Source organism: Eupeodes corollae, chromosome 3 (genome assembly GCF_945859685.1).
Source record: "Eupeodes corollae chromosome 3, idEupCoro1.1, whole genome shotgun sequence".
Lineage (NCBI taxonomy): Eukaryota > Metazoa > Arthropoda > Insecta > Diptera > Syrphidae > Eupeodes > Eupeodes corollae.
The window spans coordinates 82,976,051-82,993,849 of NC_079149.1; the positions used below are offsets into that span (position 1 = coordinate 82,976,051).

At 35.8% G+C, this 17,799-nt stretch overlaps 1 protein-coding gene across 1 annotated transcript; it reads right to left on the reverse strand.

Moving 5' to 3' along the window:
• Positions 1 to 15,415: 15,415 nt before the first annotated feature.
• Positions 15,416 to 17,361, reverse strand: LOC129950652 (uncharacterized). The gene is made up of 2 exons (XM_056062579.1): positions 16,989 to 17,361; positions 15,416 to 15,733 (listed from the first exon to the last, which is right to left on the reverse strand). The coding sequence occupies exons 1-2, from the start codon at positions 17,355 to 17,357 to the stop codon at positions 15,416 to 15,418; spliced, it is 687 nt and encodes a 228-aa protein (XP_055918554.1). The 5' UTR covers positions 17,358 to 17,361.
• Between the last annotated feature and the right edge of the window lie 438 nt (positions 17,362 to 17,799).

A 17,799-nucleotide genomic window follows, 5' to 3' on the forward strand; every position in this document is an offset into this window, starting at 1 on the left:
TTAGGTACAGGAAAATTTACCATCGCCTCGATTTTTTCCGGGTTCGTTTTCAACGTTCCTTGTCCCACTATGTATCCCAAGTATTTTATTTCCCGCATGCCGAATTTACTCTTATCGAGGTTTATGGTTAGGTTTGCCCGGCGTAAGCACGATGCTACTTCTTTTAGGATACTAATATGACTTTCGAAGTCAGCGGTACATATTAAGAGGTCATCGAGGTATAGGAACACATTTTCTCTCAGGCGCGATGGCAAGACCTTGTCGAGAGTACGGCATAAGGTTTGAGCAGCATTGCTTAGACCGAAAGGCATAACCTTAAATTGGTAGAGTGGTCTACCGGGAACCACAAAAGCCGTTTTTGGTCGTGATTGTTCCTCTAAAGGAATTTGCCAATACGCATCCTTGAGATCTATACCTGAGATAAAATGTGTATCCTTGATGCGACTTAAAAGACCGTCTACGTGTGGCATCGGGTAAGCGTCCTTAACTGTCACCGCATTAACTTTCCTAAAATCGAGACAAAGACGAACTTTTCCGGGTTTCCTAACCAAAACCAATGGGCAACACCACGGAGGTTACTCTCCTCGATAACGTCTAATTCCAGCATGCGGTCTAACTCTTTGTACACTTCTTCTTGCCGAACCGGAGACAAAGGGTAATGCCCGGACTTGATTGGCGTTGCGTCCCCTGTATCGACAACGTGAAGACCTAGGTGAGTTTTTCCTAAACCTAACTCAACAAAGTTGGGAAACATTCTTTTAACTGCTTCTAACTTAGCTCTTTGTTCCGCAGATAACTCAACCAACTCTGCTTCTTCCTTGAAGTTGAATTCTTGCTCTTGATCTTGAGCAACACAAGCGATTTCACTGATTTGTGGAACTAAGTTGAACTCACTCCAAAAATTCATTCCCAAGTAGACGCTTTGGGTTAAGTTCGGGATTAAATAAAAGCAAAGAGTTTTTGCAATCCCATTGTATTTGGTGACAATGTCACAATACCCGACAATGTCGTGTGAACTACCATCAGCCGTGCGGACATGATTTCTGTAAGGCTTAACCTTGGCAAAAATTCTTTCAACTAAGTCAAAACAATCTTTGCCCAAAGCTGAATTTGATGCCCCGCTGTCTAACAGTGCGAAATAAGATTCTTCGTTAAGACGTACGTTAACGTACATCCTACTATCGCCTTCTAACGAAATTATGGAGTCTACAATTAATTTACGGTAAGCCTTACGATTCTTGTATCGGTCTCTACACTTTTGAATTTTTCGGCTAACTAAAGTTTCTTTCTTTCCAAAAATTTTAGCTCTGACTTTTGCATAATTTAATTTTCGCTCATGCAAAGAATTATGTGAGAAATGGAGAACTGGATGGCTAGAGATTTCTTGATTTTCAACATTTTTTAAAGTTTGGATTGGATCTGAGTTTGAAATTTTCATGGGTGATTCACTGAAGCCGTCTTTTCCTAGATGTTGCTTGGAATGCGAATCTTTTTCAGTGAGTATGCTATTATTATTATTTATTGTTTTGAAGGGCCTGCAAGATTTTTCGTGGGACGGTTCTCCCCGCCCTTCTTTTCGTCCCGACGAAAGTTTTCCGAGTGCTTATTATTGCACTCAGGAGTAGAAACTCCCTTAGCCCCGCAAAGGAAACAAAATAAATTCCTCGTATGAGAAGGACAGTTATAAAAGGAATGCCCTTTATCGTCGCAGTTCCAACAGCAAAAAGTACTGCTTGATCTATTTCCGTGAAGGATAGCGGAAATTTCTTCATCATTTATTTCCGACTTATCGTCTTCTTCCAAGACTACCTCGTGTACTGCCTTGGGGCATCTTTTGGCTAGAAATTTCTCTGCCTGTCTGGCTTTCAACCTTAGTTGCTCCAAAGTTTTGACATCCGAAGACAACAAAATTTCCCCAAGTTTATCTTTTGCGTTATTTCTGAGCACCTCTAACAACTTTTTGCTGTCAAACGGCTCTTTCATACGGTCGTTGATTGTAACGACTGCGTTGTAATACTCGTCGAAAGGTTCCTTAAAACCTTGCTTCCGAGTGAGTAGTCGCATGTAAATGTCGACGTCACCCTCAGGTCGACCAAACTCCCTACGCATTTCTGCTTTGACTTCCTCCAAACTAGCTTCAGTATTTTTTTTCAAGTATCTCCAATACCATTTATTGGCGTTGTCCTTCAAGAGGACATGCAAATTTGCAACGATTTGCTCGTCTGAATAACCTGAAGACTTTTGCATGCGGTTAACTTTAAATAGAAAATCACCAATGTTTGAAAACCCATCGTATTGGATACACCAGCGATCTAGACGACATTTGTCTACGGCATTGGAATTGCTCACAGACAAATTAGCAAATTGTCTTTCTAACGGCGATCTAGTGGCCTGTCTCTCTTGAGACGAAGAACCGCTTACCGGTGCTTCTATAGTATTTTGTACATTATGAGATTTCTCGAAACTCTCTATGCGTTTATTGACGCTTTCCATAAATTCTTTCATCTGCTGGAAAATTCGCATTTGATTGTCCAGCAAACTTCTATCTATCCTATCGAGTAGGTCTTCTTGATCCATCGTGCGGGCCCTATCTATATTTTCTTGACGTCTATTAAGATTGTCATTATCCTGTAAGGCATTGTTTTCTTCTTGATTAGCGCCTTCATTCGCTACACCCTGTATCGATTCCCTATTATTTGACATTTCTGGACTATTATCTACGATTATCGTATTCAACTCCCGCGAAAAATCTAAAGAATTGTCTAAATTGAATCGGTCAATTGTAGTATTAAATCGCCTTACAAAATCCTCGAAAGTTGCTTCAGATATAGCTCGAAGATTATTCCAACTACTAGCTACACTTGTTCTGGGATTTTCCTGGCTCATGCTATTGAGCCTCCTCGTTTTCCAAAAAGATGAATGTAATTTCAAATACTAATTCAAAAAAAAAAAAAACCTCGACTCTGTTTTTCAAACTGTATTGTTCTCTCCAGCAGGCTTGCAACTTATTCAAATTCAAACTAATTTTATAGTTTAATCACTGAATGATTATTAAATTAAACAACTTATTTTAAAAGTATTATCTATAAATTGATAATTATTTGGATTTCTTTTTCAGAAAATTTCATAAAACATAAAGAGATGAGTGTGACTTCACTATATAAAAGATGTGTTGAAAGGATTTAAAGGACACCATTGTTCTACGAGCCAAAATGAAATCAAAATTTAAGTATTCTAGTGGTATGTATCTGAAACTACAAAAAAATTAATATTTAGACAAAATCTCTTTCCCAGGACACCAACGGACGAACCTTTCATCTGCGATGACTCTGGCAAAAAATAATTTATCCTAGTTAAGTTTAAAAATGAGTATTCTGTTGGAAGCACTTTTGAGGACGCTTTCGCTTCCGCGAGTCTACTTCCAACAAAATCTCCAAGCAAGGGCTAATTTATTCGGTCGTTTGAAAACCAATCTTTGATTTATCAAAGACTCGAACCTTAAGTTCCTTCTTGTGTTTTGTTTTTTTGAAACTGCCATATCAATTTAAACTTCCGGTGGCAACCGATACCAAAATGTACTTTCGAGTTATCGTGACTCACAAGAAATTTAAATTGAATTAAACTGGCCTTTCAATTTGTTAAAAAAAATACTATTGTAAGCTAAAAGAAATGTTAATAAAATTGACTAATAATTAAAATGTAAAAATTTGATGTGGCTCAAAAAAAATGTCTCTAGCTTCGCTATCCCTGATAGCGGCTACACGTTATGGGCGCCATTTTGTAACGACTTTGTTGGCGTAAAGGTCGATGCTGGTATGCTGGTACCACTGTAGCTCGTCGGTTGGGGTGGTTCTTTGACCTCCTAATCGTTACAAAAATAAATCATACCAGTCTAGGGTACCTATAGGTATTAGAAGGTACGCGAGTGATATTACTTTACCCTCCCTTCCATTGTCGTCTTACTCGCCTAGACGACCCTTAATATTGGTGTCCTTATTTAATTTCTCTTCATCTTTCTAGTTTAGCCACACTCATCTCTTAATAAAAAAATTTACCACTTCATTTCAAATTTATAATATACATTATTTAACTTTATTGACTTTCATTTTCTTCTTATTGTATGTTTAGATTTTAAGTTACGTTACTTTCATATCTTTTACTATTTAAAGCTTACTTTATTAAGTTAAAAAAATTGAAAATAAAAGTTTAATAAAAGTGATACAAAAATTATAGATTAATCCCTGTATTAAATTATTCGGGATGAATTCAAGTACGAGATATATGTAATTTTTAGTAATCTGGCGTAAGTTAATATTTAAATTATATCAAATTGATTAAAGACTCACCGGAAACGAAGTAGAAGTGGCCACTGCTGCTTGTCGATCGGCGTTGAATCCTTGTCGCTATAACTTCTATTTTTCCTTATTCTCTTTCTCCGCAAGATTACTTAACACTTCTTTTCTTTTTTTTTTTATCTTATAGCACTATAATTTTTATTACTTTTTTACTAGCACTTTTATTTCAATTTGCACAATTAAAAAAAAAACTAATTGATTAAGATTTAAAAAAATTAATTATATAAAAAAATTTAAATTATATAAAAAATGAAATTGCAGCTAGCTAGATTTGAACTGCAGGACCCTGGCTTGTTCAACACTTCAAACAGTGAGCTAACCAACTAAGCTATCTTCTTTGTTTAAGATTAAGTGATGATTAATTTCACAAAATTTCGACCAGGTTATTTAATAACCTGGTTATCCTGTTTAATGGTGATTGGACAGCTACTAATTTTCTGCGCGCCTGATATTTATTGGTCACTTCAAGTCCCTAAGGACTTGTAGAGGGAATTTTAGGCTTTTCAAGTTGCCTGTAGGAAAATGCCTGTTTTAAAAAAACTTATTATTTTAACAAGAAAAACTACAAATTTTCCTTCCGTTTTCTTACCTCACTTCCTATTTTATAATTTTTTTCTCAGTATAAATGTGATGGACGTATCCCGTCTTTTCCTTTTAATTTTAAATTTTAAATTGAATTTGAATTCAACTTCTATATATATATGTATATATTCAAAATTTTAAATTTGCACTATGGATAATGTGATCGTTGCTATGGTCGAAAGGAAAAAGAAATAACCAGGCTTTTGAGCAATGTAAGTACCTCCGAAGGCTCGAAAGCTCGCTAATATTTCTTTGTTCTTAACCCATACTTTCAAAGGTCTTTGTTACCAAATTCATAAACTAAAAATCTTTTTCAGTTAAAACGTTTTTTTTTCTGCCTAGTGTGAGTTTTTCTCAATTCTGCACTTTTCAATTGCGAGAGAAGGTTTTTCATATTTCCCTTGACTTTCGCTCTGAGTTTGTTAACTTGGCAACATTCTCATGATTCTCTTGAGTTTGTCGCTAAGGTTCCTACTTATATTCTACTACTTTTCAATTTTGCCCATCCCTATTCCGAATGTCCTCAGCTGTCAAATTGACAATTCAATTATTTATTAAATGTCAATAACGAAAGTAATTTAGCTTTGAATGTCGTGTTTATTTTTCGAATTTATTTAATTTAATTCCTTATTTAAATAAAATCGGTTACAGGGCTATGCTGGTTTCTAACAATGAATTGTTGGAAACTACGCATATGAACCCACGAGTGTTTTCATCAGTGTAAACTTTGTGTTCAATAAGTAATAATTTTTTTAAGTGCGACTAGCAACTAGATTGAAATTGCATCATTCTCTGACGCCAACTCGGTCGCATTGTTTTTAGTCATTGACCTATGCCTAAATTAAATTTAACGTGGGAGCCGTACCTAACTCCCTGATGTCTCAAGCCGGGCTACTATCAGATAAGTATTTTTGTACATTTTAGGAATGATAAGACATTCTTTGTGAAAAGTTTTTTTGTTTTTCAGGTTACTGCCGGATATCCTTGGCATGAAAAATCCCTATGGGTTTTCCTTCTCTGGTTTCAAGTTCGTACATACACGAACCAACGATTCTTTTCACTCTGGATTTTAGAAACTTGGGTAGCAGTTTAGCATTGATGCCTTGCACAAATTTGCTTTGAGCAAAGTTGCGGTGGAACACTTCCTGTCCTACCCTAAACAGAACCGGCTTTGCACGTAAATTGTATGTATTTTTCGATTTTTGATATGCTCTATCTAAATTAGTTTTAATTTTGTGATGTGCTAGACTTACTTTAGCTTCTTTCGGTAAATACATTGTATCGTGATTGTTTAATGAATTTATATCCAGTAAAATTTTATAAGTCGAGGCGTGCGTAATCATATTTTGATTAAAAAGTGCAAAATATGGTTGACATCCAATTGAATCGTGCACGTCCGACCTTAATGCACACGCTATGCTTGACAATTGTAAGTCCCAGTCGTTCTGCTCCTTGGAAATGAGTATCCTTAGTTTACTGAGGATATTTCTATTCACCCTTTCCGAGTTATTTGCTTGCGGTGAATACAAAGCAGTTTTCAGATGTTTGATTCCATATGCATTCAAGAAATTTGCAAATTCTTTCGAAACAAACTGTCGGCCGTTGTCAGAATGCAATATTTCAGGCGTTCCGAACTGATGGAATACATCACATTCTAAGAACCTAATTATTTTGGCCGATGTAGCTACTGACAAAGCTGTTAAAAAGACAAATTTCGAAAAGTGGTCTAACACAATTAGGATATAAATATTTCCTCGTTTTGTCCTTGGATAAGGGCCTAAAAGATCTATAAATAAACGCTGCATTGGTCTTTCTGTTATAGTCTGGTTCTGGATTGGAGCACGAAGAGTTACATTGGGAGCTTTTACTGTTTTACAGATGTCGCAATCATTAACATATCTTTTTATATCCAAAATCATTTTTGGCCAATAGTACTTTTCACGAATTCGTGCGTAAGTTTTACTAAACCCACTATGTAAAGTTAATTTAGTTTCATGCGACATCTGTATGACTTGTTTAGTTAAAGAATCTGGGAGCCAAAGCTTCCACCGGGAATCCTCTTCTCCCCATTCTCCAGTTCTAAACCGAACGCGCCTATATACATATTTGCCCGAAACAACTAGGTCCGGTAAAGACTCTTGGTTATCGGTGATGTTCTTTCTCAATTTGGAATATTGCTCCGAGTCAAAGTCGTCAGCGTTCAAGTCCACTTCTTCTCCTATTACATTTGCTGAAATCTCTTCGCAGCTTACTTCGGATGGCTGAATCAGTATGCCTTCCATGTCTACTCGCGACAAGGCGTCAGGTACAACATTGAGTGATCCCTTTCTATGCTCAATAGAAAAGTCGAACCCTTGTAGTTCAAGGCTCCACCGTGCTAACCTTCCACTCAAATCTTTGAGTGACATGAGCCACTTAAGACTTGAATGATCTGTTATCACTTTGAAAAGTGATCCCTCAACATAGGCACGAAACTTCCTTATGCTCAAGACTGCAGCAAGGCATTCTAATTCAGTCACTGTGTAATTTTTTTGAGCTTTGTTGAGTTTCTTAGACATGAAAGCGATAGGCCGTTCATTCTGATTCTCATCAAATTGAAAAAGAACTCCACCGATTCCCTCTGATGAAGCGTCGCATTGAATGACGAAGGGCTTTTTGAAATCGGGTTGACTCAAAACCGGGGCTGAAGAGAGAGCTTCTTTCAGCTGGTTGAAACTGTTAAGCGCTTCGGCACTGAATTCAAATTTTTTTTTCTTAAGACAATCAGTAAGTGGTGCTGCTAATTCTGAATAGTTCCTTATAAAGCGACGATACCACCCCGTGAGGCCTAAGAATCGTCGAACTTGCCTTTGTGAGTTAGGTACAGGAAAATTTACCATCGCCTCGATTTTTTCCGGGTTCGTTTTCAACGTTCCTTGTCCCACTATGTATCCCAAGTATTTTATTTCCCGCATGCCGAATTTACTCTTATCGAGGTTTATGGTTAGGTTTGCCCGGCGTAAGCACGATGCTACTTCTTTTAGGATACTAATATGACTTTCGAAGTTAGCGGTACATATTAAGAGGTCATCGAGGTATAGGAACACATTTTCTCTCAGGCGCGATGGCAAGACCTTGTCGAGAGTACGGCATAAGGTTTGAGCAGCATTGCTTAGACCGAAAGGCATAACCTTAAATTGGTAGAGTGGTCTACCGGGAACCGCAAAAGCCGTTTTTGGTCGTGATTGTTCCTCTAAAGGAATTTGCCAATACGCATCCTTGAGATCTATACCTGAGATAAAATGTGTATCCTTGATGCGACTTAAAAGACCGTCTACGTGTGGCATCGGGTAAGCGTCCTTAACTGACACCGCATTAACTTTCCTAAAATCGAGACAAAGACGAACTTTTCCGGGTTTCCTAACCAAAACCAATGGGCAACACCACGGAGAGTTACTCTCCTCGATAACGTCTAATTCCAGCATGCGGTCTAACTCTTTGTACACTTCTTCTTGCCGAACCGGAGACAAAGGGTAATGCCCGGACTTGATTGGCGTTGCGTCCCCTGTATCGACAACGTGAAGACCTAGGTGAGTTTTTCCTAAACCTAACTCAACAAAGTTGGGAAACATTCTTTTAACTGCTTCTAACTTAGCTCTTTGTTCCGCAGATAACTCAACCAACTCTGCTTCTTCCTTGAAGTTGAATTCTTGCTCTTGATCTTGAGCAACACAAGCGATTTCACTGATTTGTGGAACTAAGTTGAACTCACTCCAAAAATTCATTCCCAAGTAGACGCTTTGGGTTAAGTTCGGGATTAAATAAAAGCAAAGAGTTTTTGCAATCCCATTGTATTTGGTGACAATGTCACAATACCCGACAATGTCGTGTGAACTACCATCAGCCGTGCGGACATGATTTCTGTAAGGCTTAACCTTGGCAAAAATTCTTTCAACTAAGTCAAAACAATCTTTGCCCAAAGCTGAATTTGATGCCCCGCTGTCTAACAGTGCGAAATAAGATTCTTCGTTAAGACGTACGTTAACGTACATCCTACTATCGCCTTCTAACGAAATTATGGAGTCTACAATTAATTTACGGTAAGCCTTACGATTCTTGTATCGGTCTCTACACTTTTGAATTTTTCGGCTAACTAAAGTTTCTTTCTTTCCAAAAATTTTAGCTCTGACTTTTGCATAATTTAATTTTCGCTCATGCAAAGAATTATGTGAGAAATGGAGAACTGGATGGCTAGAGATTTCTTGATTTTCAACATTTTTTAAAGTTTGGATTGGATCTGAGTTTGAAATTTTCATGGGTGATTCACTGAAGCCGTCTTTTCCTAGATGTTGCTTGGAATGCGAATCTTTTTCAGTGAGTATGCTATTATTATTATTTATTGTTTTGAAGGGCCTGCAAGATTTTTCGTGGGACGGTTCTCCCCGCCCTTCTTTTCGTCCCGACGAAAGTTTTCCGAGTGCTTATTATTGCACTCAGGAGTAGAAACTCCCTTAGCCCCGCAAAGGAAACAAAATAAATTCCTCGTATGAGAAGGACAGTTATAAAAGGAATGCCCTTTATCGTCGCAGTTCCAACAGCAAAAAGTACTGCTTGATCTATTTCCGTGAAGGATAGCGGAAATTTCTTCATCATTTATTTCCGACTTATCGTCTTCTTCCAAGACTACCTCGTGTACTGCCTTGGGGCATCTTTTGGCTAGAAATTTCTCTGCCTGTCTGGCTTTCAACCTTAGTTGCTCCAAAGTTTTGACATCCGAAGACAACAAAATTTCCCCAAGTTTATCTTTTGCGTTATTTCTGAGCACCTCTAACAACTTTTTGCTGTCAAACGGCTCTTTCATACGGTCGTTGATTGTAACGACTGCGTTGTAATACTCGTCGAAAGGTTCCTTAAAACCTTGCTTCCGAGTGAGTAGTCGCATGTAAATGTCGACGTCACCCTCAGGTCGACCAAACTCCCTACGCATTTCTGCTTTGACTTCCTCCAAACTAGCTTCAGTATTTTTTTTCAAGTATCTCCAATACCATTTATTGGCGTTGTCCTTCAAGAGGACATGCAAATTTGCAACGATTTGCTCGTCTGAATAACCTGAAGACTTTTGCATGCGGTTAACTTTAAATAGAAAATCACCAATGTTTGAAAACCCATCGTATTGGATACACCAGCGATCTAGACGACATTTGTCTACGGCATTGGAATTGCTCACAGACAAATTAGCAAATTGTCTTTCTAACGGCGATCTAGTGGCCTGTCTCTCTTGAGACGAAGAACCGCTTACCGGTGCTTCTATAGTATTTTGTACATTATGAGATTTCTCGAAACTCTCTATGCGTTTATTGACGCTTTCCATAAATTCTTTCATCTGCTGGAAAATTCGCATTTGATTGTCCAGCAAACTTCTATCTATCCTATCGAGTAGGTCTTCTTGATCCATCGTGCGGGCCCTATCTATATTTTCTTGACGTCTATTAAGATTGTCATTATCCTGTAAGGCATTGTTTTCTTCTTGATTAGCGCCTTCATTCGCTACACCCTGTATCGATTCCCTATTATTTGACATTTCTGGACTATTATCTACGATTATCGTATTCAACTCCCGCGAAAAATCTAAAGAATTGTCTAAATTGAATCGGTCAATTGTAGTATTAAATCGCCTTACAAAATCCTCGAAAGTTGCTTCAGATATAGCTCGAAGATTATTCCAACTACTAGCTACACTTGTTCTGGGATTTTCCTGGCTCATGCTATTGAGCCTCCTCGTTTTCCAAAAAGATGAATGTAATTTCAAATACTAATTCAAAAAAAAAAAAAACCTCGACTCTGTTTTTCAAACTGTATTGTTCTCTCCAGCAGGCTTGCAACTTATTCAAATTCAAACTAATTTTATAGTTTAATCACTGAATGATTATTAAATTAAACAACTTATTTTAAAAGTATTATCTATAAATTGATAATTATTTGGATTTCTTTTTCAGAAAATTTCATAAAACATAAAGAGATGAGTGTGACTTCACTATATAAAAGATGTGTTGAAAGGATTTAAAGGACACCATTGTTCTACGAGCCAAAATGAAATCAAAATTTAAGTATTCTAGTGGTATGTATCTGAAACTACAAAAAAATTAATATTTAGACAAAATCTCTTTCCCAGGACACCAACGGACGAACCTTTCATCTGCGATGACTCTGGCAAAAAATAATTTATCCTAGTTAAGTTTAAAAATGAGTATTCTGTTGGAAGCACTTTTGAGGACGCTTTCGCTTCCGCGAGTCTACTTCCAACAAAATCTCCAAGCAAGGGCTAATTTATTCGGTCGTTTGAAAACCAATCTTTGATTTATCAAAGACTCGAACCTTAAGTTCCTTCTTGTGTTTTGTTTTTTTGAAACTGCCATATCAATTTAAACTTCCGGTGGCAACCGATACCAAAATGTACTTTCGAGTTATCGTGACTCACAAGAAATTTAAATTGAATTAAACTGGCCTTTCAATTTGTTAAAAAAAATACTATTGTAAGCTAAAAGAAATGTTAATAAAATTGACTAATAATTAAAATGTAAAAATTTGATGTGGCTCAAAAAAAATGTCTCTAGCTTCGCTATCCCTGATAGCGGCTACACGTTATGGGCGCCATTTTGTAACGACTTTGTTGGCGTAAAGGTCGATGCTGGTATGCTGGTACCACTGTAGCTCGTCGGTTGGGGTGGTTCTTTGACCTCCTAATCGTTACAAAAATAAATCATACCAGTCTAGGGTACCTATAGGTATTAGAAGGTACGCGAGTGATATTACTTTACCCTCCCTTCCATTGTCGTCTTACTCGCCTAGACGACCCTTAATATTGGTGTCCTTATTTAATTTCTCTTCATCTTTCTAGTTTAGCCACACTCATCTCTTAATAAAAAAATTTACCACTTCATTTCAAATTTATAATATACATTATTTAACTTTATTGACTTTCATTTTCTTCTTATTGTATGTTTAGATTTTAAGTTACGTTACTTTCATATCTTTTACTATTTAAAGCTTACTTTATTAAGTTAAAAAAATTGAAAATAAAAGTTTAATAAAAGTGATACAAAAATTATAGATTAATCCCTGTATTAAATTATTCGGGATGAATTCAAGTACGAGATATATGTAATTTTTAGTAATCTGGCGTAAGTTAATATTTAAATTATATCAAATTGATTAAAGACTCACCGGAAACGAAGTAGAAGTGGCCACTGCTGCTTGTCGATCGGCGTTGAATCCTTGTCGCTATAACTTCTATTTTTCCTTATTCTCTTTCTCCGCAAGATTACTTAACACTTCTTTTCTTTTTTTTTTTATCTTATAGCACTATAATTTTTATTACTTTTTTACTAGCACTTTTATTTCAATTTGCACAATTAAAAAAAAACTAATTGATTAAGATTTAAAAAAATTAATTATATAAAAAAATTTAAATTATATAAAAAATGAAATTGCAGCTAGCTAGATTTGAACTGCAGGACCCTGGCTTGTTCAACACTTCAAACAGTGAGCTAACCAACTAAGCTATCTTCTTTGTTTAAGATTAAGTGATGATTAATTTCACAAAATTTCGACCAGGTTATTTAATAACCTGGTTATCCTGTTTAATGGTGATTGGACAGCTACTAATTTTCTGCGCGCCTGATATTTATTGGTCACTTCAAGTCCCTAAGGACTTGTAGAGGGAATTTTAGGCTTTTCAAGTTGCCTGTAGGAAAATGCCTGTTTTAAAAAAACTTATTATTTTAACAAGAAAAACTACAAATTTTCCTTCCGTTTTCTTACCTCACTTCCTATTTTATAATTTTTTTCTCAGTATAAATGTGATGGACGTATCCCGTCTTTTCCTTTTAATTTTAAATTTTAAATTGAATTTGAATTCAACTTCTATATATATATGTATATATTCAAAATTTTAAATTTGCACTATGGATAATGTGATCGTTGCTATGGTCGAAAGGAAAAAGAAATAACCAGGCTTTTGAGCAATGTAAGTACCTCCGAAGGCTCGAAAGCTCGCTAATATTTCTTTGTTCTTAACCCATACTTACAAAGGTCTTTGTTACCAAATTCATAAACTAAAAATCTTTTTCAGTTAAAACGTTTTTTTTTTTCTGCCTAGTGTGAGTTTTTCTCAATTCTGCACTTTTCAATTGCGAGAGAAGGTTTTTCATATTTCCCTTGACTTTCGCTCTGAGTTTGTTAACTTGGCAACATTCTCATGATTCTCTTGAGTTTGTCGCTAAGGTTCCTACTTATATTCTACTACTTTTCAATTTTGCCCATCCCTATTCCGAATGTCCTCAGCTGTCAAATTGACAATTCAATTATTTATTAAATGTCAATAACGAAAGTAATTTAGCTTTGAATGTCGTGTTTATTTTTCGAATTTATTTAATTTAATTCCTTATTTAAATAAAATCGGTTACAAGATCAACGGCTTAAAGGTTCCAACGAAACCGCATCAATTTTATTCTCCTATCTAAAAGGCCTAAATCTCGAAATTTGTTATAAAATTCAGATGTTTTCGGATGGTTGCCCTGGACAAAACAAAAATATAACTGTAATTGGGATGCTAGCAAAATGGCTTCTTGAGCTTTCGCCTCCGAATATAAAATCCATCGAATTCGTTTTTCCAATCGTTGGCCATTCGTACTTACCATCTGACAGGGTTTTCGGTCGCATTGAAAAGGAGCTTTAGAAAATGGACACAATTATTCAGCCAGAAGAATACAAACAAATATTTGAAAAGTATGGACAGGTTAAGACCGTTGGAGAAGAAGTACCCATCTTCGACTTTAAATCTTCGGTTGCCAAAAATGTTAAACCACCTCAAAACGAATCATGCTTTTAAAGCAAAATACAAATATCGTGGTCAAAGGAGAAGTAAATTATAAAGTAGATTCGGGAAGTTTTAAATCCATCAATAAAAAAGGAAAAAGCTTAAGATTAATAACACCAGAATTGCTTGATAATAAGGTCCCAGTAAAAAAAGAAAAGCTAAAAGACGTTGACAAATTACTGGACAAACATTTTGGAAGGAAATGGATAATCTTTTTTATTACAAAAATTTAATTTTTGCTCCTGAACAACTATTTCTTCAAGAAATTCAAAATGATGACGAGGAAACTCCACCAGAGGAACAAGAAGTGTTCACAATTTAAAAAAATATTATTTTCCTTCTGTAACTTTAAACTTATGAATTACCATGTACCTACATATTTTTTTAAACTTAATGCAATATTTTTTGGCAATAAACAATAAAAAAAAAATATTTATCATAAGTAAAGTGTTCCTATTGAATTACCTATTTTAACATTTTTAAGAGTGTTGGTACCAAAAAGTTCATCTCCAAATTGTTTTATAAAGGTTGGTTTCAAAACTCCAAATTTAATATCTAAATAATATCTAATAGCAGCATAAAATATATTTTTCCTTTAAATCACAGCGTACAGAGTTACAAATCTTTAAGCGGCATATACATTGTTCAAATGCTTGTCAAGCATGTGAGAGTGTATTAGCAAATTTTGTTTGACGTGTCATATACACACATCATGCATAAGCTTTCAATCATTTATATTTATTTTAATTTTGAGGTGAATAGACGTGCGGTTGTTTTATGGGGAAAAATATTTTTTTGCGAATTTGATCGTTTCATTTCATTTAAAAAATATAAAAGATAAAATATGAGTGACACTGACGACTGCTGCATTGCTGTGGGACTAGCTCTAGCGTTTAAAAAGAAAAGACAGGTTCGGAAGAAATGTGTGTGGATGAAGGAATGGTTGAAAAAACGAAGCCAGTTTACTCACGAATATCTTCTTAATGAGCTAAGATTAAGTTGTCAAAACGATTTCAAAAATTTCCTCCGCATGGATGAGGAGACTTATCATAAACTTCTTCAAATGATTACACCCAAAATCATAAAAAAGATACTCAAATGCATAAAGCTATACCAGTCAGTCAACGTCTATCGATAACTCTTCGTTTTCTGGCTACGGGTAATACGTTTGCGGATTTAAAATTCGTCAGTGCTATATCTGAGCATTCTATTGGTCGTATTGTCAACGAAACATGCGAAGCAGTTATTGAGGTCCTAAATCATCAGATAAAAGTAAATAAGTAAAACAATTATTCCATACTATTTTTGTTTTATTGTAAGAAAAATACATATGTATGTACATATTTTATAAGATTTTATTGAAATGTTGCAAAAAACCGGGCAGTGTCAGATATTTGTTTATCCGAATATATTAGGGTGCTGGTATGATCGGGAGAAATCACCTGTGTTTGCGCTGATGTTGACTGATAAATCATTAATATTTGGTGAAGACACTCTTGGTTCATTTATTATAAAATTTCGAATTTTACTTGAGGTTGATGAGGAATTTTGAGCAGATATACTATCATTTGAAAAATCAGATACTGATGGATTATGCAGAGATGGAAACGATTTTTCAAAATTAAAAAAAAAGGCATGCGTTTGACACAGGCGTGCATGTCCTGCTAACGACACTTAGATGCATTGAATTTCTGTGCAATCCACCCATTTGAGCTTCAAATAATATGTCGTTGATGAATTTTTCTGCAAACATTCGTTGTGTTTCTTCCAATTTTTTAAGTTTTAATGCCCATGTATCTGCAACTGCTCGAAATTCATTCTTTGGTTCTGACAATCGCTTGGCTGCTAGAATTATTAATTCGTCACTTGGATCTGACTTTTTTCGTTTTCTTGGCGCTTCTGCTTCGACTTCCTTAAAATATAAAAACATACATACATATGTACATATTTAATGTAAGTTTGCGTTGGACATAATTCAATTTTTTCTTCATAGACACCTACATCAAAAGAAGATTGGCAAAAAATTGCGGACGACTTTTTTTATCGGTGGAATTTCCCGAACTGCGTAGGAGCGTTGGATGGGAAGCATATAGCAATAAGAAAACCTGCCGATTCTGGTTCATTTTATTTTAATTACAAGAAACTTTTTAGCATCGTGCTTATGGCAGTCGTCAACGCGAATTACGAATTCGTTATGGTAGATATTGGAGTCAACAGCAGAATATCCGATGGAGGTGTTTTAAGTCACACAAAATTTGGAGTGGCGTTTAATGAAAACACCTTGAATTTGCCCGAACCTAGTCAGCTGCCAATGAGCGACAAGATGCTCCCATATGTTTTCGTTGGGGATGATGCATTTCAACTATCGGAACATCTAATGAAACCATATTCTCAGGCAGGACTAACCGAATAGAAACGAATATTTAACTATCGGTTAAGCCGCGCTCGTCGAATCGTAGAAAATGCTTTCGGTATACTGGTTTCACGATTCGGAGTGCTTCAAAGAACTATACCACTTTCACCAGAAAAAGTTCAAACTGTCGTCCTCGAGTGTTGCTATTTACACAACTTTTTGCGAGCTAAAGCATCAAACCAGTATTTTCAATCGGGCTCTGTTGATCAAGAACTGTTACACAATGGAACTATTGATCAAGGAGCGTGGAGAAGGCAATGTGATATAGCTTCTTTAGAAAATACATTATGTCGAAATTCAACAGCTAACTCAAAACTGATCAGAGAATCCTTTTGCGATTACTTCAACAATGAAGGTCAAGTCTCTTGGCAAAATAAATTCTTAAATGGCCAATAAACTGTGCTAAAGTTTATCTAAATTATAAATCAAATCAAATGGGGTGGCGCAACAGTCCGTTGTGAACCAGGGCCTAGTGACTTACAACTCTCAACCATTCCTGTGTGTGAGTAATGTTGTCAGGAATGGAGGGGACCTACAATTTTATGCCGAATCCGAACGGCTAGTTTGAGAAAGCACTTTTTTCATGACAAGAATTACTCTTGAAGGATTTGTCAATTCCTCGCAAGAGGCAGTACCCGCGAAAATTAATTTTTTTTAAAGTTAAGGTGGCACAGGCAGGGATTGAACCCAATACCCCTTGCATGACAGTCCAACGCACAAACCATCATGCCACGGGTACTACCTAAATTATAAATGCAAATTTCAATAAAATAATACTCACTTCTGTAATATTTTCTTTAACTTCTATACTGCTTCTTGAAGGGCATTTTGCCTCATCATCACGCAAAAAATCCATTGCATCGAAATAAAAAAGTGTTGATTCATTTTCCTCGGTGAGTCCAGAGCCACTCCTCTCCAATCCCGATATTCGTTTTAATTCCCTCCTATAATTTGTTCGCAGGGTATTAATTTTTTGAGATACATCTTTTTTTGTAGCTTCAGGATACTTCTCTTGATATTTTTTGAGACGGTTTTCATATTGGTTATTTTTCAAGTCTCGATTGGCGTATTCTTTCCCTTTTATATTCCACAACGCTGGCAGCGAACGATAGAGTTCAATAAACTCAAAAATGAAAGATTTGTTTTCCATAATTAGTTTTCCGATACCCGATGTTTCCTCTTCGACAAATATTAAAAAATAAGCTTGATTGATCAAGCAATCAATTTCGAATATACATTATGTCAATGTTGTCTATCTGATTTTGCTTCAAGCATACACACATTGTATACGTGTTTCATTTTAACTAATACTCTCTCACATTCTTGACAAGCATTTGAACAATGTATATGCCGCATTATATAGAAACAAGATTAAATTCAGCAAGTACCCTCTATAAGCCGTAATAAGATTTTTCCATTTTACACAAAACGAAATTTTTGGATATGACGAGTTTTGGTTCTCACCTACTCAATTATTTCAGCAACCACAATAGCCAAGAACTAATATCTTCCATCTTTAAAATGAGGGGAGAACTCATAAAGCTTAACTACATACCACATTGTTCGTATTTACCGATCTATTACAGCCTTTG

Coding starts and splice junctions, on each gene's coding strand:
- LOC129950652 (XM_056062579.1), bottom strand. CDS start 17,357: ATGGAAAACAAATCTTTCATTTTTGAGTTTATTGAACTCTATCGTTCG. Junction 15,734..16,988: donor TTAAAGAAAATATTACAGAA/GTGAGTATTATT, acceptor TAAATATGTACA/TATGTATGTATGTTTTTATA.